This window comes from Orcinus orca, chromosome 1, assembly GCF_937001465.1.
Source record: "Orcinus orca chromosome 1, mOrcOrc1.1, whole genome shotgun sequence".
Taxonomy (NCBI): Eukaryota; Metazoa; Chordata; class Mammalia; order Artiodactyla; family Delphinidae; genus Orcinus; species Orcinus orca.
This window is the reverse complement of record NC_064559.1, coordinates 175,342,536-175,367,560: the sequence shown is the minus strand read 5'-3', so window position 1 is coordinate 175,367,560 and position 25,025 is coordinate 175,342,536. Positions and strand designations below refer to the sequence as shown.

Here is a 25,025-nt window from a genome sequence, read left to right as displayed (position 1 = left end):
AGTAGGAATGTGTGAGAGGTATATTGGGAGACCACCCTCTCTCCATTGAAGATTCAGCAGTGAACAAAATAGCCAGGATCAAGGAGCTTAAAGTCGAGTAAACTGGATTACAGTCAGGTGGAACTTGACTCAATCCTAGCTCCACTACTTAGCTAAGAGACCTCAGATAAATTAATTTCTCTCTGAGCCTCAGATTTCTCACCTGTAAAATGGGGAAAATAGCATATATTCCATGGGATTGTACACTAATTTATCCCCACCCCCACCGCCAAGGGAGAGGCTTAGCAGGACCTGGCACACTGAAATAAGAAAAATGACTTAATGATTTTCATTATTATTACTTGGGAAGTAATACAGCAGTTGAAAAACGCCTCCTTCTAAATCAATAAAATATTTTCTAGTGAAAAAGCTGATAAACAGAAACAGGAATGTGCACACGGAAGGTATCATTCAGAGTACTCCCTGGAATCCCAATGCTCTATGAAGTTATCTCCACTTGGAGATAACTTGAACTTGAACAGGTTCAAACTCAACCTGTTCAAAACTGACCTCTTGATCATTTCCCATCTTGTATCTCCTGTAGTCTTCCCCATCTCCATTAACAGCAACTCTATCCAGATGCTCAGGCCAAAAACCTTGGTTATCCTTGAGTTATTTCATCTTCTCAAACCTCTCACCGAATACATCAGGAAAGCCTGTTTTCTCTGCTTTCAAAATAGATCCAGAATCACAAGGTCCACTGCTACCACTCTGGTCCAAGTTACCATTATTTCTCACTATTTTTGGCATAGTCTCTATTTATTGCATGGACTCTGTTGCAATAGTCTCTCTTAACTCGTCTTCCTGCTTTCAACCTTGCCTCCTTTTCAGTCTATTCACCACACAGTAGCCAGGGTGATTCTGTTAAAAGGTAAGTCACATCATGTCACAACTCTACTCAAAAACCTCCAAAGACTTCTCAATTCACCCTGAGTAAAAGCTGAAACTCTTACAACGGTCTGTAAGACACTACGTGCTCTGGCCCATGTTTCCTCTCTTACCTTCATCTACTACTATTCTTTTTTACTCTCTCTGCTGCAGCCACATCACCGTCTTTGGAGTTCTTCGACCACATTCAGCACCAGGCATTTCTGCCTCTATGTCTTCGCACTTACTGTTCCCACTGCCTAGAACACTCTTTCCCCAGATATTCACATAGGTAGCTCTATTACCTCCTTAATTTTTGTCTCTTCTGTGATACTTCCCCTAATCACATATTCAAAATTGCAAACCCCACAGCACAAAACACCATATATATTACAATTTGTTTTCCTGTTTAATCTAACTCCTCTGCCCACCCCCTGCTCATTACAATGTAATTTCCATGAGGGTAGAGATCATTATTTGTTCATTATTATATTCCCAGTACCTGGAATAGTGCTGGACACATAGTGAGAGCCAGTAATTTTTTTTTTTTTTTGAATGACTAAATGAGCTGGAGGCAAGCTAGCAAGTCAGGGAAAAACTTCTTTAAGAATAAAGTAAACTAAATGAACTCTTCTATTATTTGTGGGTTAAACTGCCAACCGCAAATTCTTATTTCTCAAATGTCTTAGGGAGTTACTAAAAATAAGGGCAGAAAATATGTACCACAATTTATTTAGAGATTTCTTTATTACTAAATGACCAAACCAAAAAGTTAAACAAAAGCTACTTTTTTCAAAAGTAAAGAAGATGCCAACATGTATTAATAGGAATGCTTTAGCTATTTTTACAAGTATAAATGAAATAAACTTCTAATTGTGAAAGGACTTGAGATGTAACATTTCACACTATTTTTGACTTTTGGCTCTTTCCACTGGAGTTAATTCAGCTTTCTTATATATACTATGGGCCCAGCCACATGGGGCCTTATACAGACCCTATTTAAGAGACTGAGTTCCACTAGAGGGATTTGACATAACTTGGAAAGTGGAAGGGAGAAGAGAGACAAGGGTCCTGGAAGGCATATCTAAGGCCAGCATGTGTAGAAGACAGCAAAAAGACCCACCCAACTAAAGGGAGCAATTTGAATTCTGAAATCCGATTAGAGAGAGTCTAGAATGCTAAACAGAAGTTTTTAAACAGAAGCATCACATTATCAAAGTATGCCTAATGAAGATTACTCATGTAGTAGCATATCAAATTGAAGCAAAGATATATTAGGGACAGGAAAAGCAGCCACATGCTTGAAAGATAGGGTATGGGTATGCTGCCAAAGTTAACCCAAGGCAGGCACCAGACAACTTTGCATTTGGCTCAAGGTAAATAAGGCCAGGAGAATACTCTGTACTGGGTCACACAAAAGCAAGAAAAGCAGCAGGCAAAACTAATGGCAATATCACTGCACACCAAGAAACTGGAATCGGGGTCTGGCTGCTCATTTTTATAAATAATGCATGAGTTTGGTCACTGAACCCACAGAGTTTCCTTTCATTGTAAGCTCTCTGATTATATAAGGCTTCTTACAAGTCTGACAGAAACCGACTCAGAAACAACACATATCAACCCACAGAAACAAGGAGTTTCCAAAGTAACTCTTCTTTAAGAAAGAAGGTGTAGAGTTGGGGTGGAAATGGTGAGTGAGAAGAGGATGAGGGCTATGTGAATTAAAAAATTCTCTTCAGCCACCTGCAGGGCTGACCATTCCTTCATGAGGGAAGAGCATTTCTTTCAGTACCAAGTATCTACCTGGCTGAGGTGACTTCGCTGTAAAGAGGCCAAGCAATTGCTCTGTTTATAGCTAAGTGGTTCTCATTGCCACAGTGGAAAAAAGAATAGTTTCTCCATGGCAGAAATGGCAAGAAAGACCCCCAAACATCCTACCCGCCAAGCAATTCTTTTGCTGACTCCCTGGACCAGAGTATTGTCACTTGAGGCCCCTGCCCCATAACCTTATACCCTACTCATCCCCCAAATTCCCAATCTTCTAGGCACTAAGAGGTTCTGCACAAAGAGGCTCCCCAAACTGTTTGATTATGAGGATATTTCCCTCTTTGTGCTTTTCTTAACAAACTAAAAAACAAGAATAAAAACAAAACAACAACAAAAACAAAAAGCACAAAAAAACATTATGAGATGTCATATAATCTGTCTGGAAGCATCTCTCTCTCCTCTCTTTCTTTGACAGCCCCCCCCCATCTTGAATATAGAAGAGAAAACATATAGCATGTAAGTTGGTGGCAGCCACTTTTTATGAATGACAGCCAACCTTAGGGTGAAGCTGACAATGTAAGCACAGAACAAAGAGATGGAAAGAGGTGGTGGTGGGGGGTATCTCTGGATAACATCTATTTAGCTGTTGAAAAACCAACCCCTAACCTAATAAACTGCTGGAATTCCAGTTTACATGTCCTTTTGTTGCTTAAGGCCATTTAACTATTTTCTGTTACTTGTACCCAAATACATTCTAATATATCCAGTAACCAGAAAACAGCTTTCCCAAATAACCCAAAATATACAAAGTTAGTCAGAATCGAATTCTACAAATACTACACATGCTACACATACAAGAACCTGTGCTCAGCACTATGAAGAATACAGACGTGAATTAAGGACATCATGTTGTAATGGAAACAGTACAGGCTTTGAAGTCAGATGAACCTGGATCTAAATCCTACTTTGGGGAAATCATTTAATTTCTCTCAGCCTTAGTTTTTTCATCTATAAAACGGAGGAAATAGGACTGTAGAATTGTGAGAATTATATCTAATATATAAAACATCAAGCATAGCACTTAGCCCATAGTGGGAGTTTAGTAACTGGTAGTTATAATTTTTAAAATGAGAGCAAGTCTTTGCCCTCAAGTAGGGTAGAAAAGACAAATAATTATGATGTGCTGACTGGGATATTTATAGGGTATGGGAAATTGCAAACAAAGGTTCCAATTCTTCACCCCTTACTGAATCACTGTCCTTTGACATGTAACTTTGCAGTATGCTCCCAGTGTGGACTCGGGCATGTGACTTGCTTTGTCCAACAGGATGTTGGCCAAGCAAACTTGAACATAAGCAGAATCACGAAAAGCACTTGTGCAAATGGGCTAGCATACTCTTGCTATTCTGGTTTCATCTTAAAAAGGACATGTCCAGGTTAGCCCACTGGTCCCAGAAGAGAATGAGAAACAGCTGGAGCAAAGTGCCCCACAAAGCCCAGCCTAGAGCAGACCACCAGCTGACCTGCAGATGCATGAGTGAGCAAAAGTGAGAGCAGCAGAACTGCCCAACTGGGCCCAGCTCAGCTTAGCTGAACCTGCAGAGGTATCAGAAATAAATGTTTACTGCTGCACGGTTTTGTGGCTGGATATTATACAGCAATAGCTAACTGACCACACGGTTATATTTTCTGTCTTTAAAAGCCAAAGATTTCCACTTCCTTGATATTCGTGACCAAATGAAAGATAAGGTTAGGTCTTCTGAGTCAAAGACACACTTTTAGATTCTTAATTCAACTTATTAAACTCAAAAGGTTCTACACCTAATCTTTTTTTTTTTCTTTAAAGGAACATTTATTTATTTATTTTTGGCTGCTTTGGGTCCTCATTGCTGCACAGGGTTTCTCTAGTTGTGGTGAGCAGGGACTACTCTTTGTTGCAGCACACGGGCTTCTCATTGTGGTGGTTTCTCGTTGCGAAGATGGGCTCTAGGTGTCAGGGGTTCAGTTGTGGCACGCGGGCTCAGTAGTTGTGACACACGGGCTTAGTTGCTCTGCGGCATGTGGTATCTCCCCAGACCAGGGATCAAACCCGTGTCCCCTGCGTTGGCAGGCAGATTCTTAACCACTGCGTCACCAGGGAAGTCCCTCTACCTGATCACTGTTGTGGCCTCCCCCGTTGCGGAGCACAGGCTCCGGACACGCAGGCTCAGCAGCCATGGCCCACGGGCCCAGCCGCTCCGCGGCATGTGGGATCTTCCCGGACCAGGGCATGAACCCGTGTCCCCTGCATCGGCAGGCGGACTCTCAACCACTGCGCCACCAGGGAAGCCCTACCTGATCTTTTATCAACTTCTTTCTCTTTAACAAATACTCATTTGCTTAAAAACTTAGAAGTCTATCCTTACTATAGGTAGTTTAAAGAAAACACACCTAAATGTCTTACTGTTCCAAGTTCAATTAATGTCTACAATTACAATGAAGACTTGTGGAAATGGCTGAAGCCCAGAAAAGTCTATATCACCATTGTATATGAGAAATATTCTTCTTAATAATATCAATACTTTATAGGCATTAATAAGAGCTATGCTTGTCTCCTGTAATTATTGGTAAACTATTTTAAGAGAAATAAGGAATGGTGCTCACATTACTGTGGAGGGCAGGCATTCTGCCAACCAAGAAATATTTACTAAATATCATCCAAGTTCCAAGCAGTATGCTTGATGTTATTAGTAATTTATTTTTATGATCCTTAGTGAAACCAATAGCTGTGCTGTCAAGTCAAATTATAAGGCAATTAAACCTAGGAGTCTCCAGAAATCTATGGCATGATGGCCTTTGCTGATCCGCTTCTGAAAACAAGCAAGAACATTTGGATATTTGGGCCTCACGGCCTTCAGCCTATTAACATCATAATAAAGATTGTTAATATCATAAACTATATCAATATCTCATTAATGATACTGGAAATATACTCACAAAGCACTTACTGTATGTTGTATATGGCTATAAACAAGCTAATAAGCAACAGAAAATATTATTTAAGTGCAACATGGCTAAAAGAATGTTGCATATGATCATACATTTCTGCCATTTCTACTACACCCACTTTTAAACTTGAGACATGATCACAGATTTCAAAGCAGGTTCTTCTTTGTCAGTAAAACCAACACACAAGCCCTTCCAATGAACTCACGTTTCAGTAAACAGTGATATAAACAGAGAGTGCAACAAATACTTTTACAAGTGTTTATTAGTTTATTAGTGCCAGAGCTTTGGTGGATAGAAGGCTTGAGAGGACAGAGTTTTGTCTTTGAGGAATTTATAGACTTACTTCTGAGAAAAGAAATACACAGAAAATGTTTCTTGATCCAGGATGCTGGTTATGGGTGTGTTCATTTGTGAAAACCTAGTGAGATGCACACTTTTCATGTGTGCTTTTCTGTTATGTTATACTTTGTAAAAATTTTTTAAAATCTAATGACATTAACAGTAGTACAGAACTAAGTACCAAATGAAAAATATTGACAATTCAAGGAGTTCAGGAGGGACTAGTCACTGTTAATAAAAGCTGTAATAGTTAAAATGTATTAAGCAATCACTACATGCCAGGTACTGTGTTAAATAAGCGTTTTATATTTCATCCTCACAATATCACTGTGAGGTCATGATCTAACCAACAGTTATTTGCCACAATTACATAATTACTCCTTCCTCCTTGAAACCCCTTCCTTTCCATTCCAGGCCAACACACTCCTGGGTTTTCTTCCTATCTCCCTAGCTACTCTTCGATCTGCCTTTTACCCCAGACTTTTAAAATTCAAATACTTTAGGGCCCAGCTATAGTCCTCTTCCCTATCTAGATTCCCTGGGATAGGTACTACTATCATTATTCCTGTTTTACAAGTGAAAACACTGCAGCACAGGGAGATTCAAACCTAGGCAATCAATACTACAGAGCCCATGCTCTTCACTACCTCACTAACCCACTTTCTTTGGTCTTCCATACAAGAGGCAGGACATAGCTACACACACTTCACATTCCGGTATCCTCAGTAATTGAGAAAAAAGACATAGGGTAAGGCACACGGGACCCTCCTTGATAAGATATTAACGATTAATACCAGGTACCAAGCCAGCAGGAAACCAATGCTCTTGCAAATTCTGTTAAACAATTTTCCTTCCTAAATTTCTTCACTTTGTGTTTTGGTACTTCTCAAGGAGAAATGTGAAAACATTCTAGAACATAGATTCTCAAACTTAGATGCTCATTAGAATAATCTGAAGAGCTTTCAAGAATACATATGGGCCCTCTGAAGACCTACTAAACCTAGAGTATTCCAGGAATCTGTGCTTCTAAGAAGCACCCAAGCAAATTCTGAAGTTGGTAACCCAGTACCTGAATTTGGGAAGCCTTTGTTCCAGAGAGGATTCTCTGGTCCTCAGAGGCTGAGTAATGACTACCACATATTTACCTGCCTATAAGAGGCTGAAAATGAAATGAGAATAAAGATGTAAATTCTCCAAGGAGTAGTTTCCTTCCATCAGGAAACTAGAGCAGCAGCAGTGGAATTTTAGATCAGGACACCACAAATTTCTGGGTAGTCTGGGAATTTGTTGCCATGATAGAGTTTGCAGCCAAGTGATGCCATCCTTTAGTTTAGGAGGGGGTCATCTGGGCAGCAAGAACCAATATAATATTTGAGCACTCATTCCCCGAGAACTCACCACGTGTTATTAGGGAATTCAAGAGTATTAACAGATATGGCCATTGTCCCCAGGCTACAGAAGAAAACATTGTTAACATGCCATTTTTGCATAACCATAAATGCACACATATTTTGCGTACATATGCGAGTAACAATTACAGTGGAACCATACATGCTGAAACTAAGGCAAAGAAGTCACTTCAACACGCTCATTGAAGTCTTACCTCTGTGAGTGCATGCAATTGTCCTTGATGTACACACACACCCATGAACCTACAAAACGAAACAGATGTTTTTTTAAACAAATGAAAAGGACATGAACATAACTAGTGTAGTTGCACATGCGAGACAATCCAATACCTGTGAAGTCTACTGGGTTCCTGTATAACAGCGGTCCCCAATCTTTTCGCCACCAGGAATGGGTTTCGTGGAAGACAATTTTCCCGGGAAGGGGGTGGGGTGGGGTGGGGTGGGGGAGGAATGGTTCGGGTGGTAATGCGAGCAATGGGGAAGCATTGGGCCGCGGCACATGAAGCTTGGATCGCTCGCCTGCCATTCACCTCCTGCTGTGCGGTTCCTAACATGCCGCAGACTGGTGCTGGTCCTCGGCCCGTGGCTTGGGGACCCCTGCTGTATAACAAACCTTGATAGCACTCCTGTAACTTTCTAAGTTTATCATGAAACATCTGGTTGCGGCAAGACCTAGTGGTAAAAAGCAATGGTAGGGACTTCCCTGGTGGCACAGTGGTTGAGAGTCCGCCTGCCGATGCAGGAGACACGGGTTCGTGCCCCGGTCAGGGAAGATCCCACATGCTGCAGAGCGGCTAGGCCCGTGAGCCATGGCCACTGATCCTGCACGTCCGGAGCCTGTGCTCCGCAACGGGAGAGGCCACAACAGTGAGAGGCCCACATACAGCAAAAAAAAAAGCAATGGTAGAAGAGGGAGGCGAGTAAGCCTTTAAAAACAGCATGGTATAATGGAACAAGCACCAAACTGGAAGCAAAGAAACCTGGTGCTGGTTTAGCTCTGCCATTACCTGACTACGTGCTTACACACACAGAAAGGTCACTAACCCTATGGGGCTCAGCTTCCTCACCTAGAAAGTAAGTAGGTTGAACTACCCAATCTGACGGTCTGTAATTTACAAACAACAAACGGGTTGGGAGCACCCGCATTGGCTGGATGACAAAGAGCCAACTTCCTTGACATAAAAAGAACTCTTCTAAATATGTAATTTTAAAAAGAACCCAGTAGAAAAATAAGCAAAAGGTACATGTGTAACTCACACAAAAATAATAAAGGGCTAATAATATCAAAATGTACTCTAATTCCCTCATAATTAGAGAGATGTACACTAAAACAGGAGATACTACCTTTTAAATCTATCAATGAATAAAGATTAAGAATGATAATGCTTGGCGAATTCCCTGGTGGTCCAGTGGTTAGGTTGAGTCCCTGGTCAGGGAATTAGGATCCCGTAAGCCGTGCGGCACAGCCGAAAGAAAAAAAAGAATGCTAATGCTCAGTGTTGTCCAGAAGGTAAGGAAACTGGGATAGGAAACACTGTTGAGCTCTTGGCCCAACTTTTTCAAAGGGTAATTAATTGATCACATCTAGCAAAAATTTTAATTGCTCCAACAATTCCACCTCTAGGAATTTATCTTACAAGTATACTCAATTTGGGTGAGCAAAAATTCACATAAAAGGACATCTACTTCACCGGTGTATGTGAATCTAAATACCCACCAATAAAAACTTGTTAAATATTTATGGTATAGGGCTTCTCTGGTGGCGCAGTGTTTAAGAATGCCCCTGCCAATGAAGGGGACACGGGCTTGAGCCCTGGTCCAGGAAGATCTCACATGCCGCGGAGCAGCTAAGCCCGTGTTTCCACAACTACTGAGACTGTGCTCTAGAGCCCGCAGGCCACAACTTCTGAGCCCACGCACCGCAACTACTAAAGCCCACACGCCTAGAGCCTGTGCTCCACGGCAAGAGAAGCCACAGCGATGAGAAGCCCGCGCACCGCAACAAAGAGTAGCCCCTGCTTGCCCCAACTACAGAAAGCCCATGCGCAGCAACGAAGACCCAACACAGCCAAAAATAAATAAATATTTTTAAAATTTATGGCTTTATTCATAGATTGGAATACTATATAGCATTAAAAAGAATGAATTAAACTTTATGCACTGACATGAGAACATACCCAAAATATACCATTAAATGAAAACATCGAGCTTTAAAATCCCATTTGTGTAAAAAAAAATTTTGTATATTAATAGAAAATGTCTAGAAGCATTAATAATAAATGGTACTGAGGGAGAAAAGGGTGATTTTTATTTTTTAGTGCACATACTTATGTCATATTTGAAGTTTTTTCAACCAACAGGCTACATTTATATATAAAAATAATTTTAAATAAAAATCATAAATCAATTATTATGACTGATGATTATAAAGTAGAAGAAAATAAATGACATAAAGTCAGTGACATTTGGGGCTTGGGTTGTCAAGAAGGAAGTCTCATTAACAATATCCACAGGTCCCAAGTAAGTTCTAGTTTAGAAGGGCAAAGGAAAGGGAAGAGACTGACTAAAGTAAGAGTGAAGGCACAGCAGTAACTGTGCTGGAAAGGACCATAAAGTTCCAGGAAGGCAGAGTCCAGGTCATATTCTTCCCTGTGCTCAAGCACCTAACAGTGCCTAGCAAATAGTTTGCTCACTCAGTAAATAATTGTTGAGTGAAAAGAAAGTGAGGGAGAATGCCTGGTCGCTGTAACATCACAGCAGAGTTTTAAAGACATGCTGCTTCAACCAAAATTACTAATGTGGAAATTTCAGAGTTTCTCCAAGAAGTGGTTTCTGGACCACTGGTTTTCTCTAAGTGCATCCAGAGACACGGTGGGGACTTGAGAAAGGAAAGAACCCAAGGAAATATCTAGGTAGTACGGAAAATAGGATGCAGGTTCCAATGACTAGCTGAAACTTACTTCTGGCTTGGGAATAAATAGGGAGCGAAATAACAGAGTAGTTAAAAGAGCTTTGAAGTTAGATGGTGTGGGTTCAAATCCCACCTCCACTCTTTACTAGGCAAGCATTAGTTTCCCTCTCTGTAAAATAGGATAATAATGTCCACAACGTAAGGTTGTTGGAAAGACTGAATGAAATAATGAATGTAAAGTTCATAGCACAGTGACTGGTACATAGTAAGAGTTCAAAAAATGTAAGCCATTTTCATAATTATAACTTAGAAGTGGACCAGGTAAGAATCCAATTTGGTCACAGGTGGCTGGGCAGAAGCTGGTTTCTATATATGCCTACTCTCCCCTCCATTCCCCATCCTTTGTCCCTACCTCCATCCCCTGCTTTGTAAAAGTGGGACATTTAACTTTATTCATCTGTCAGTTTCTTTACTATGAAACTAACTATCTAATACAGAAGAGAATGAGGGGAGGAATGTGGGACAGGTAAAAGTCTAAAGAATAATGAACATAAGTAACACAGAGTGCTGGAAGACTGAATCTGGACTCCTGAATGTTTCTGGCCAGCACAGTATAGTGTCTATAAGCTATGCAGATAGAGCATCTGAGAGTTGCAGTTAACATCACAAACTAGTTGGGTAAAAGATAGGAAGCTGTACTAGAGCAAAGGAAATCCAGGCAAGATAAATGAGAAAACAATCAATCTAGGGGAGATGCAGTTGTAGAGGTATCTTCTTTATTCTTAATAAAGACATTTTATTTTATTTTATTTTTTTGGTAATAATTTTTTTATTGAAGTACAGCTGATTTACAATGTTGTATTACTTTCAGATGTACAGTAAAGTGATTCATATATATACATATACTTTTTCAGATTCATTTCCCTTAGAGTTTATTACAAAATACTGAGTATAGTTCCCTGTACCATATAGTAGGTCCTTCTTGGTTTTATATTTTATATTTAGTAGTGTGTATATATTAATCCCAAACTCCTTCCCCCACACCCTTCTCTTTTGGTAATCATAAGATTATTTTCTATGTCTGTGGGTCTATTTCTATTTTTGTATATAAGTTCATTTGTAACATTTTTTTTCACATTCCACATATAAGCGATATCATATGACATTTGTATTTCTCTGTCTTCATTTAGTATGATAATCTCTAGGTCCATCCATGTTGCTGCAAATGGCATTGTTTCATTCTTTTTTACGGCTGAGTAATATTCCATTGTGTATATATAACCACATCTTCTTTACTGTAGAGGTATCTTAAAAATAGGTCACTGTTCTCTAAGTGTTCGTACAACTCCCCAATCACTGGAATTATGACAGTCAGTATTCCATTCATTTATTCAACAACTATTTATTGAATGGCCACTATTTGTAAGGCATTAGGGACAGGACAGGTAATAAAACAAAGTCCCTTCTCTCACAGAATTTTCATTCTAGGGGTAATTCTGTTGGAAAGCAATTGTAATAAAAGGTTAAGTAGGTGTTTTGCAGAATGTGGTTAAATTGTATGCATAAATAGCTGTTTCTAGGGACTTCCTTGGTGGCGTAGTGGTTAAGAATCTGCCTGCCAATGCAGGGGTGACAGTTTCAATCCCTGGTCCAGGAAGATCCCACATGCTGCGAAGCAACTAAGCCCATGCGCCACTACTACTGAGCCTGCGCTCTAGAGCCCATGTGCTGCAAATACTGAGTCCACACACCGCAGCTACTAAACCCTGCGCACTCTAGGGCCCGCATGCCACAACTACTGTGCCCGCGTGCTGCAACCACTGAAGCCCACGCGCCTAGAACCCATGCTCCACAACAAGAGAAGCCACCACAATGAGAAGCCTGTGCACTGCAACAAAGAGTAGCCCCTGCTCACCGCAACTAGAGAAAGCCCGCGTGCAGCAACGAAGACCCAACGCAGCCAAAAATAAAATTTTTTTAAAAATAGCAGTTTCTAGTGAACCTCTTACAGAAAGGATGCTTCTCTGAGATTAAATGGTATTCCTACCTAAGGATAATTCTATTCTCATTACTCCTCCATAGCAAAAAGAGGTAAAGTAAAATACAATAAGCTACGTTTCTTCCTTCACTACATCTTTCTAAACTATAATGGGCACTAACAGTGGTTAATAACTATGGCCTACTACTCGTTTTCATAGTTTTATTGGAACAGACATGGTATTTTCTATGGCTGCTTTTGTGCTACAACAGCAGAGTTGAATAGTTGTGACAGAGACTGTATGGCTTGCAAAGAGTAAAACATTTACTATCTAGTCCTTTACAGAAAGAGTTTGCTCACCTTTGCACTAGAGCATAGAAATCTATCCATATCCACCTAAGGGAACTTAAAACAAGTTACTTAACCTTTATAAATCTCCATTTCCTTATCTGAAGAAAAATGGACCTGAAAATAACACTACCTTAAAGGATTGTTAGGAGGGTTAAATGGATATTTCAGGGACAATGTTTAGCAATGTCTAGCCTATGATCAAATAAAGGTTAATTGTTTTTTATTTTGTTATTATTAATGATTCTAAATTATGCCATCCCTTACATGGCTATTAGAGTTACCTTTTCAAAACACAAAATATGTCATTTCCTTCTTTATAAACCTTCAATGGTTCCCTTCTGCCTATAGAATAATGTCAAAATTCCTTACCACAGCACTTGAAACTTTCCATGATTTGCTCCAGCTTATCTTTGGAAGTTCACACTTTCCCATGAGCCTTATTCTTCACTCGTCTCTCCCTTTCCTCTGGTTCTATCCTACAAATATATTTAAATTTACCCATCTTAAAAAATGCTTCCCTTGTCCCTCTCCCTAAAATATGATCCTAATACACTCTTTGCACTTGTAACCAAACTTTAAGGTTACATACACTATCTACATATCTTTAACCTTCCTTCGTTTCTAAACTCATTATAACCTGCCTTCTGCCCACATTACTCTCTTGTAACTTTCCTTACTGTGGAAGATTCAGAGTTTTATTTACCTCTGTATTTCTAGCACCTAGTATAGTACCTTGCACACAGTAAGGAAGCTCTCAGTAAAGACTTGTTGAAAGGCATGAATGATTTTTTTTTTTTTTTTTTTTCCGGTACACGGGCCTCTCACTGTTGTGGCCTCTCCCGTTGTGGAGCACAGGCTCTGGACGTGCAGGCTCAGCAGCCATGGCTCACGGGCCCAGCCGCTCTGTGGCATGTGGGATCTTCCCAGACCGGGGCACGAACCCGTGTCCCCTGCATCGGCAGGCGGACCCTCAACCACTGCGCCACCAGGGAAGCCCTGCATGAATGATTTTTATGACCTGGAAACTTAAGTTAAAGCTCTTCCCTGAGCTGGAAGACTTCATTTACTTACTGAAAATTATCCTTCTAGGATCAGTTAAAATTTCATCTTCTCTACAATGATCTCCAGGATGCCCTCAGTAAACATCAGTACTCTTTCTCTCTTTTCCTGCCCCCCAGTACTCCTAACATCCTTCTTTGAAAGATTGCTCATTAGCATAAGTGAAGTAGTCCAGGGTGTGGAGTCAGACTACTTGGATTTGAATCCTGGCTCTGCCACTTACTGATGACCTCTCTGTATTTCAGAGTTTTCCACATGCAAAATGGCAATGTTAATATTACCTAACCTATATGGTTATTGTGAAGATAAAATGAGACAACTTGAGCTCCTGGAACATAATAAGCACTAGAGAATGTTAGCTATTCTTCTCTTAACCTTTCTGACTTCTTCTCCAGACTGGAATATAAGAAAGGTTTTTAAGAGTACAGATCTCATCTAATTTATTTCTATATACAGTGCCAGACATACAATGCTTTGCACATAAGATGCTAAACAAGCATTTCTTGAATGAAAAAGCAGTAATCACCAAATTAGCTTCACAATGTAAACTCGTTTTATAAGAAAGAACATTTAGAGGCAGGTACAAGGCTGGAAAGCCAAGAGGTGTTTACTTTATTTAATCAAATATTTATATAGAAGCTAGGCAATAGGATTCTACTAGCAAAACAATGGCTACATTCTAAAGTTATGGATCTCCTAGAAGCTGAAAGTATTTGGTTTGGGTGTGGTACACCCTTGCTTCCCTTCCCCCCAGACCCACCGTCACTATGACCACACCATCCACAGAGATGTCACAGATGACACATTCAGGCAGGCACTGGCTTCATGTGACAGTCTTCCCCACTTCCTACTCTCATCGCCACATCACAGTGGTGTCGCACAATTCTACCACTATGTGAAACTTTTCTGCCAGGCCTCCTCACCCCCACTTCCTCCCCACCACCACCATGTCGAAAATGGTGTTACAGAGCTGGCAAGCTGAGACAGGCATTAGCTTTATATTGGAAGAAGAGCTTGAGCAGAGTTAATCATTCCAGTTGCTATAAACAGAATATACTTTAAAAGGGAAATATTACTCATCCTTAACAGGGAAGAGATTTATGCCTAGAAAAGCATTTAAAATCAACAATAAGTTTTTACTGAAATTTTTATTGCTTCTTTAATGAAAATCTAAACTGTGGCTGAGGCTTAAAATCACTTTTGGTAAGAGACAGGATCTAAAAAATGTTACATTCTGATTGATTCTTATTCTCCGCTACCACCACCCAAAATCATGCAAGGTAAAATTACTTAGCTCGGGAAGGGAGCACTTTCTTAATGGATATGCTTAAGAGTGAGTGATTAGATTACTCAACTTTGTTATTTTTAATTTCATATTACACACACATTCACATTGCTTTTGATTTTTTTAGACCAGTGCTTCCTAAATTTTAATGTGGAAACAGATCACCTAGAAATCATGTAAACTGCAGACTTAGATTCTATAGGTCAGCGGGGGACTTGAAATTCTGAATTTCTAAAAAGCTCGCAGGTGATGCTAATGCTGCTTGGTCTATGGACTTACATGTTGAGTGGCAAGGCTCAGTGTAGACCAAGGATAGCTAGCTGATCACTACTCTGAAGTTAGTAAGACTACAACAGGAAACTCCCAACTCTGAAACTACTGGTAAACTAGACTTTGACCAGAGACTTTGGCTCCCTCTAAGTAGAAGTATTTTTGACCGAGCATGCTTCTGAATTACCAAGGCACTCCATCAACACCACACTGCTATAGCATCATCATTTTCTACCTTTAACTGTTTTATAATATGCCTTATATCTCCCCTACTAGACTATAAGCTTCTTAATAGCATTCCCTTGCCTGGCATATGACAGTATATAAACACTTGCGGGATAATTTAAAACACAACTCTGACCACTCAAAAATTACTGAGTGCCACTCTGTGCCAGGCACTGGTAATGATCATAATAATTATGATAACAACTAACTCAAAGTGCGCTTACCATCTAGGCATTGCTCTAAGTACTTTATGTTATATTCACTGTTGTAATAAATTTATTTACTTTTGGCTGTGTTGGGTCTTTGTTGCTGCACGTGGGCTTTCTCTAGCTGCGGCAAGCAGTAGCTACTCTTTGCCTCTGTGCGCTTTCATTGCGGTGGCTTCTCTTGCTATGGAGCACGGGTTCTAGGTGCGCGGACTTCAGTAGTTGTGGCACACAGGCTCAGTAGTTGTGGCGCACGGGCTTAGTTGCTCCGTGGCACGTGGGATCTTCCCGGACCAGGGCTCGAACCCACGTCCCCTGCATTGGCAGGCGTATTCTTAACCACTGTGCCACCAGGTACGTCCTACGTTGTATTCATTTAATTCTCACGATAACCCAACGAAGTAACACTTTTATTAACCTAATCATATAGATGAAGAAACAGGCTCAGAGAAATTAAGTAACTTGCCCAAAGTCATAACAGCTAATAAGTAGCAGAGCCAGGAGTCAAACCTAAACAGTGGGTTCCAAAGTCTGTGCTCTCTCTCTTTTTTTTTGGCCGCACGACGTGTCACGCGGGATCTTAGTTCCCCGAACGGGGCAAACCCGCACCCTGCAATGGAAGCGTGGAGTTTTAACCACTGGACTGCTAGGGAATTCCCAAAGTCTGTGCTTTTTTTTTTTTTTTCCCCAAAGTCTGTGCTCTTAACCACAATGTTATACTACCTCTCCATATAGTTATAAAAAGGATATAAAAATGATTAAGACACAACCCCTCCACTTAAGAAGCTATTGGCTACTCAAAAAATTGTTGTGGCAGCTCACAGTCCCTGTGGGCTAAAGTCCAAATTCTTTAGCGTGTTATTCAAGAGTCTGAATGATCTGACCCCAACCTCTCTTACCTTATCTATTACATAGACCTGCATTCTCTACATTTCAGTTATATAACCTGCCTCTCCTAAATATGCCCTGAATTCTCCCATTTCCACTTTCATTTTGTTGCTAGAATGAGTCTACCTTTCTAATCAAAATTAATCTTTCTCTTCCCTATACACTCATATCACTCCATTTAAACTTCTATTGTAACACTTATCAGGCCTGCCTTCTACATGTTTTAGCTACGTCCACCTCTTCCACTCAGTCAGAGGATTCTTGAGGGCAGGGATGTTATGTATGGAAGGGAATGGCTACTTGTTCACTTCCTTTTTTCCTCCTGAAGCAGACTACATTTCCTAGTTGGTTAAGACCTTAAAACTGAGTTCTGGCCAGCGGTATAGGGGCAGAAGTGATTATTTCCAGGCCTGTCCCATTAAAAACCTCAACACTGTCCTCCATACTTTATTCCTTCGTCTGCCAGCAGATGCAGAAGACCCAGTAGAGGAAACTGAGGCCCTGTCCAAGGTTAAAAAGAGCTCCCCTTCAACCTCCACGCAACATGCATTGGACTGGAACATGAGTAAGAAACAAGCTTTTGTGTCTCTATATATACCTTAAATACTGCCTTGTTCATAGTTACTGCTCAGTAAATATTTACTGAATTCAATTAAAAGTTAAAATTCTTATTCCAGGGCTTCCCTGGTGGCGCAGTGGTTGAGAGTCCGCCTGCCGATGCAGCGGACACGGGTTCGTGCCCCGGTCCGGGAAGATCCCACATGCCACGGAGCGGCTGGGCCCGTGAGCCATGGCCGCTGAGCCTGAGTGTCCGGAGCCTGTTGCCTGTTGCTCAGCAACGGGAGAGGCCGCAACAGTGAGAGGCCCGCGTACCGCAAAAAAAAAAAAAAAAAATCTTATTCCAAGGCAGGACCTTTCAAGGCCCTACTATTACCCAGCAGTCTCCAAAACTGGGGAATGAGCAAGACTGAAGAATGGAAAGAAAATTAGAATTTTTACTTTTTTTTAATATGAAAAAGAGAAATTAAGTTTTACTAATATTTAATAAGGGTTGATCGTAGCACCTGGGGATGTGCTCAAAAATGTTTTCCTAATGGGATACTATGGAAGACAGAAGATATCCAAAGATGTCCATGTCCTAATCCCTAGAACCTGTGAATATGTTATGTTAGTAGGCAAGTAGAATAAATTAAACTGCAGATGGAATTAAGACTGCTAATCAGCTCGCTTTAAATTAGGGAGATTATCCTGGATTAGCAAAGTGGGTGCAATGTAATCACAAGAGGTATTCAAAGGTGGAAGAGGGAGGCAGAAGAGTCAGTATCAGAGGGATTCAATGTGAAAAAGACTCAACTGGCCTTGGCTGGCTTTGAAGATGGAAGGGCACTACAAGCCAAGGAATGCAAAACAGACTCTAGAAGCTGAAGAAAGTAAGAAAATAGATTCTCCCCTAGAGCCTCCAGAAAGGAACATAGCTCTCCTTGAATTTAGCCCAGTAAGACCCATCAGACTTCTGACCTACAGAACTGTAAGATAATACTTTTATGTTGTTTTAAGCCATTAGGTTTGTGGCAATTTGCTACAGCAGCCATAGAAAACTAATAATACATAACCAGAAAAATTTATGGGTCACTATTCTATGTTATAATGCTCACAGATCTAGGATAGACTTTGGGATTTGACTCTTTCTAAACAAGCATAAGGAAAATAATAATGTTATTATGTTCCTTCATGGCATTTACATCCAGTGGGTCAAATATTTATTGAACTCTCAGTTATGTATAAAGCTCACAGTTAAACATTAAAGTTTAAATGTTATGCCTTCTCAAAAGTTTATTACCTAAACAGAAGAATGAGGGAGAGGTGTGATTACAGTCTAAAACACATCTATCTATCCTCATTCTGAAAAACAAAACACTGACATTACTGTCAAACTTGGACCTCTTCAATTCTGCATAACAGGACCTAGTGAGAGGTCTGTGGCCATTGTATCAAAGCTGTCAAGAAAATTACTACTTATTGCTCACCTACAATATACCTGGAAACTGTGCTAGGTGTTTTATAGGTACTACCTGAGATGAAATTACCCCCATTTTATCATCTAGGAAAATGAGGTTCTGAGTATTTAAGTGACTTGACAAAGATTAGAGAAGGTACTGGAATCTGGATCTATTAGGCTCCAAAGCCTATGCTTTGTTCTGTGACAATCAGTATGGAAGAAAAAGGCCTGTGGTTCAATAATAATTTCATTTTGATTCATAAAAAACTATCTATCTGTAAACTAATGAAAATCTTACTGGTTAGCTTTAAAAGTCTTTCTACTGCCAACTTTGAGCAATAAAAGCACCATCCATATTGTAAGAGTTCTTCTGACCTGTACTTGTCTTTCCAGAAAAATGTCTGACTCCAAAGTTTGGCAAAAAAACAATTAAGAGGCCTGAAATAAACCTACAGTAAAATATTAAAGTGTGGGGCTTCCCTGGTGGCGCAGTGGTTGAGAATCCGCCTGCCAACGCAGGGGACACAGGTTCGAGCCCTGGTCCAGGAAGATCCCACGTGTCACGGAGCAACTAAACCCGTGTGCCACAACTACTAAGCCTGAGCTCTAGAGCCTGTGAGCCACAACTACTGAGCCTGTGTGCTACAACTAATGAAGCCCACGCACCTAGAGCCTGTGCTCCGCAACAAGAGAAGCCACCACAATGAGAAGCTTGCGCACCACGGTGAAGAGTAGCCCCTGCTCGCCACAACTAGAGAAAGCCTGCGTGCAGCAACAAAGACCCAACGCAGCCATAAATTAATTAATTAATTAATTAATTAAAAGATAATAATAAAAAAAAAGATAATAATAAAAAAATAAAATGAACTGCTTTGCATCTTACTCCCAAATAAAGCAAAGATACCAATGCTCTCTTAGACTAGAAAAAATTACCAATACTCAAAAAGGAGAAGAGAGGGAAATGGCTCAGAACTCAAGGCCCAAAAGAGCTATGAATGTTAGATCCATAAAAAAAGGAGTACTTATCCTTGGGTAAGGCTTGCTGCAGTTCAAACGTGTTTTAGAGGTATTACATCATGGAAAACTGGTTGTGCGAGGTCATAGATACGAAAACTCATAAGGAAAACTCAGCTGAACAGACATTAACCACCAGAGCCTCACATCAGGTGACACTAAGCAGAGCTGGTTCAGTCTGGCTTTCTCTTTTCTCTCCATGTTTTTTTTTTTTTTTCCGGTACGAGGGCCTCTCACTGTTGTGGCCTCTCCCGTTGTGGAGCACACGCTCCGGACGCGCAGGCTCAGCGGCCATGGCTCACGGGCCCAGCCGTTCCGCGGCATGTGGGATCTTCCCGGACCGGGGCACAAACCCGTGTCCCCTGCATCGGCAGGCGGACTCTCAACCACTGCGCCACCAGGGAAGCCCTCTCCATGGTTTTTATAGTCCAATTTTAAGATAGCTACAGGCAGAATAAACATTCCGCAGCCATCACTAGATCATGTCAATAGCACTATATATAATAACAAAAGGACAAATCAAGTTCATGGTCAAATTTTACTTTTTCTTAGTGAAACAATACAAATATATAAAAAGTTTAAATTAGATCTGCTTGCTTATAAATATTAAACCAGTTTAATAAATATAAAAACATCCTAGATTTCTGAGAGAAAAATATCCTCTATCTTGAATAACAACTGAAAGTAAAATGAGACTAAGAATGAATTCATTCTGTATTTTCTTTATTTCATAGAAAATTTTAAACCACATTGCTCAAAACTGCCATGCAAGCAGCAAAATACCAAGCCTCCTGACAAAGGCAGAACTATTAATACATATATGTGCAGTGACTTTAAATGTTCCCCACATGCTTTTTTTTTAAAATCCAGGAAGTTCAGGAGAACTAAAATCCACAAACCCAAGTATATAGATTGTCTCCCCAAGCACTGAAAAAGCTTCTTCTCCCTTCCCAAATTTATCCTTTAGTCTACAATTACTCATAAACTCACACCAAAATAGCAAAATATAAACACAAACTTCAAATTATGTGAGCATACTTCTGAAACACTCTCCCAATGATTTATTTCTTCCCGAATTCAATACAACAGGCAGGTATCAAGTAAATACTAAGTGCAAGGTTTGTACTCTCCATAGATAAACACTTAAATTTTTTTTACGGCCTGTCACATATATACTAAGCACAGTGCCAGGCAATGAGGATCAAGTGGGGGCCATAGAAATAAACATGATGGTTCTTTCTTTAAGGAGTTCACAAATAATGATAATAGTAGATAACATTTACTGAGCACTTATAATGTGTCAGACACTGTTCTAAATACTTTATAGGAATTACCTCATTTAATCCTTATGAAGACATTATGTAATAGGTACTACTACTATCTCCGTTTTACAGATGAAACTGAAGACAGATTAAGTGGCTTCCCCCAGGTCACACAACTAGCAAATGGCAGTCAGGACTGGATCCTTAACTCTTTTGTTTTGCTTAATACGCTATCTGTTTATTGTTGTTTGGATCCTTAACTCTTAAGCTTTATGCTATACAGCCTTATTATATGATGCTTCAGATGATTATAATAATAGCAGCATCAGTAATAAAAATAATAGCTAAGATTTAGTGCCTTGCACTGTGATAAGTTCTTTTTTTAAAAAATAAATTTATTTACTTTATTTTTGACTGCGTTGGGTCTTCGTTGCTGTGTGCAGGCTTTCTCTAGTTGCGGTGAGCAGGGGCTACTCTTCCCTGTGGTGAGGTGGCTTCTCTTGTGGAGCACGGCTGTAGGCGCACGTGCTTCAGTAGTTGTGGTGTGCGGGCTCTAGAGGGCAGGCTCAGTAGCTGTGGCGCACGGGCTTAGCTGCTCTAGCAGCATGTGGGATCTTCCCGGACCAGAGCTTGAACCTGTGTTCTCTGCACTGTCAGGCTGATTCTTAACCACTGCACCACCAGGGAAGTCCCATGATAAGTTCTTTATGTATGTTATTTCATTTAATCCTCCCAGTGAAACCGAGTAGGACCTTGTGGGGCTCCTTGGCACAGAAGCCTTTCAAACAGCTGCTAATCTGGGAAGGGAGGGGATGCAGAGACAAGGGAGGAGCAGTCAAGAAACAAAGTGCAGGGGACTTCCGCGGTGGTCCAGTGGTAAAGAATCATGCAGGGGACACAGGTTTGATCTCTGGTTGGGGAACTAAATTCCCACATGCCGCGGAGCAACTAAGCCTGCACGCCTCAACTAGAGAGCCCATGTACCGCAACTAAGACCCAATGCAGCCAAAAATAAAAAATAAATAAATAAACAAGATATTCGTTAAAAAAAAAATAAAAGAAAAGAAACAAAGTCTAGTGTTGCTGCCTGAGAACCAGACAGTCCTGCTGCGACAATGTCGTCTCAGTACAGCAGCCGCCGGCCCCAGACAACAACAACTGTGAGGAAGGTGAACAGTCTCTGCCCCAACCAGCCGGCCTCAGCGTGGAGCTGAGGTGGAGCTCCCCATGAACAGCAGCAAGGCCAATGACAATGGCAATGGGAAAAATGGGGGGCTAGAACATGTACCTCCTCATCCTCTATCCACAATGGAGATATGGAAAAGATTCTTTTGGATGCACAACATGAATCTGGACAGAGTAGTTCAAGAGGCAGTTCTCACTGAGATAGTCCTTCCCCACAAGAAGTTGGGCAGATCATGTTTGATGTGGAAATGCACACCAGCAGGGACCACAGCTCTCAGACAGAAAAAGAAATTGCAGAAGGAGAGAAAGAAGTGAATTCTTTGAAGAAAATCGTAGACTGGGTATCTGACTGGTTCAGTAGACCTGACAACGTTCCACCTAAGGAGTTCCACTTCAGGCACCCTAAACATTCCATTTCCTTAAGCATGAGGAAAACTGGAGCCATGAAAAAAGGGGGGATTTTCTCTGAAGAATTTCTTAAGGTGTTCATTCCATCTCTCTTCCTCTCCCATGTTTTGGCTTTGGGGCTAGGCATCTACACTGGAAAATGACTAAGCACATCTTCTGCCAGTACCTACTGAGGGAAAAGAAGAGCCCCTGGGAAAGAGTGTGACTTGTGAAGTGGTGTACTGTCACAGTAGTTTATTTCAACTTGAGACCATTGTAAGCATGACCCAACCTACAACCTATTTTTACATATCCAAGTTCCAGTAATTCTCAAATCCAGTATTTTATTCAAACTCTGTTGAGGCATTTTACTAACCTCATTCCCTTTTTGGCCCATAAAACACTTTAGAATTTCCTAACAGAGTTTACTGTTGTTTAGATATTTGCAAGGGCTTCTTTTCTGCAAATGCCACCAGCAGATTATTTTTAATTTTGTCAACAATGCTGTTGTCTCCTTTTAGTACCATCAGACTTAGACCTGCATCATTCATGGTATAAATTTTACTCTTGCAAGATAACTCCCATCATTCTCTTAAAATGAGACCAGGTTAGCAATTGATATAAAAGCTTTATTGTTTTGTTTTTCAAGACAAAGGCAAGTTTCTCTAAGCTCGAATTTACAGTTATTAAAAAAGAAAACAAACAAACAAAATAAGACACTAGAAAAAAATACCCTGGGCAATAAAAAATTATTTTAAACCAAAAAAAGAGGAGAGAAAAACAAAGTGCAGCCTTGGGGCAGGGCCCTGGTTCCACCTCAAGGGATACACATAACAATATCTTTGAGCTCTTCTACAGAACTAAAACCCCCAACAAATGGAAGACTTAGCATTCTTCATTCCAGAGAAGATCACAGTTCGATTAACTTCAAGAAGCTCATCAGGAGACCACCTAGACCAGATTAAAGGCATGCAGGCCCTGTACACACCCTGATCCTTATCAGCAACCCCACCCTTGAACCACTGCTATAAAACTCATCAAATCTCCCCAGGTTGGGACACACAGTTTTTCAGGGCACAAGCCCGCTGTGTCCCCCTTTGCCTGGCAAAGCAATAAAGCTATTCCTTTCCACTTCACCCAAAACTCTGTCTCCGAGATTCGATTTGGCACCAGTGCAGAGAGGCCAAGTTTTCGGCATCACCATCAACCTGGTACAGTAATACTATTATTATTCTCTACTTCACAGATGAGAAAACTGAGATTACAGAGGTTATATAACTTACCTAAGGTCCCCTAACTACTAAGAGACACAACCATCCTGAACCTCTCCTCTGAATTCCAGACTTGTTTACCCAACTGTCAACTTGATATCTCCTGATCTCCCATCCCCAAACCTGTCCCCTATTCAGTCTTCCCCAATGTAGTTACTGGCAATTCAATTCTCCCAGTCATTCAAGTCAAAAATCTAAGTAAGAGTCATTCTAGATTCCTGCTTCCTTGTGCTAATATCCCACACCCAATCCATTAGGAAATTCTATTGCCTCTACTTTCAAAAATATCCAGAATCCAATTACTTCTTTCCACCTACACTGCTACCCATAGTCCAAGCTCTCTCTAGATGACTGCAATTGCCTCCTAACTTAATTTTCCTCAGTTATAATTTACAAAGCTTCAAATAGGTATATAATGAAAATAGAACCCAGGGCTGCCCATATCACCACTGAATCCTACTCCCCTGAGTAAGTAACAATTCTTTTACTGTTTCTTCTATTTACCAATACAGCTCTAGCTAACATACTTATACTGCTATTTCTGACCTTCTACTGACTTTCCAGTGTGGAAGCTGAGGGTTCCACCCTCTTAAATTACTTCCTTTCAAATACTGGGTAAAAGACAATTTTGGGTAAAATCAATATTTAGGAGAAACAAAAACTCAGCATTTGCATTATTATGACTGATTATAATCACTACTAAGCCAAGTAATATATTATGAATACACTTTATTTCTTGCACAATTTTTAATGTTTTGCCTAATTTTTCATTTGCTTAGTTACTATATGCCTACCATTAATTCTTCCCAAAGTCTCCAACAGAATTGTAAAATTCTTCTGAATATGAATGTCCACCATGTCAAACACATCTGGAAATCCATGAATTCTTTCCTTAAACCCCACTCCCCAATATTTCTCCTAGAGTTCTTGATCCTCCCACTCCAGTTTGGACTGCTTATTCTCTAGACTGTTATCCAGCAGTCACCCTGGGTCTTGCTATCACCCTTCTTTCCAGATCTTACACCTTCCTTTTTATTTTTACTTAATTGTTTTGTTTGCCCCCTTGTTTTTGATGGGATACATCCCCCAGAAGCTTCAAAAGAAAAGCTTTTGCAAGGGCAAAGTTTTCAAAATGTTGCATGTCTGAAAATGTCTTTACTCTCATGCCTGACTGGTAGTTTGACTGGATATAGACTTCTAAGTAGGAAATAATTTTCTCTCAGAAAGCATTGTTCCATCGGTAGAGCTTCCAGAGCTGGTGTTGCGAAGTCTGATACCATTTTAATTTTCAGTCTTTTATATGGCATCTCATTCCCCCCCGCCCA

General features: G+C 40.5%; 1 protein-coding gene and 1 pseudogene across 6 annotated transcripts in view; one reads left to right on the top strand and one right to left on the bottom strand.

Annotated features, from left to right (window-relative positions):
• Positions 1 to 25,025, bottom strand: part of TESK2 (testis associated actin remodelling kinase 2) — a 132,612-nt gene that overhangs the window by 31,300 nt on the left and 76,287 nt on the right. For 5 of the 6 annotated variants that reach the window (XM_033416510.2, XM_012539063.3, XM_049698782.1 and 2 more), the window contains exon 4: positions 7,604 to 7,652. The exons of the other annotated variant lie outside the window; for it this stretch is intronic. In XM_033416510.2, coding sequence (XP_033272401.1) covers positions 7,604 to 7,652 — 49 coding nt within the window. The remainder of the gene's footprint in view (positions 1 to 7,603; positions 7,653 to 25,025) is intronic. 6 annotated transcript variants of the gene reach the window in all.
• LOC101274497 (BCL2/adenovirus E1B 19 kDa protein-interacting protein 3-like) lies at positions 22,070 to 23,141 on the top strand (annotated as a pseudogene).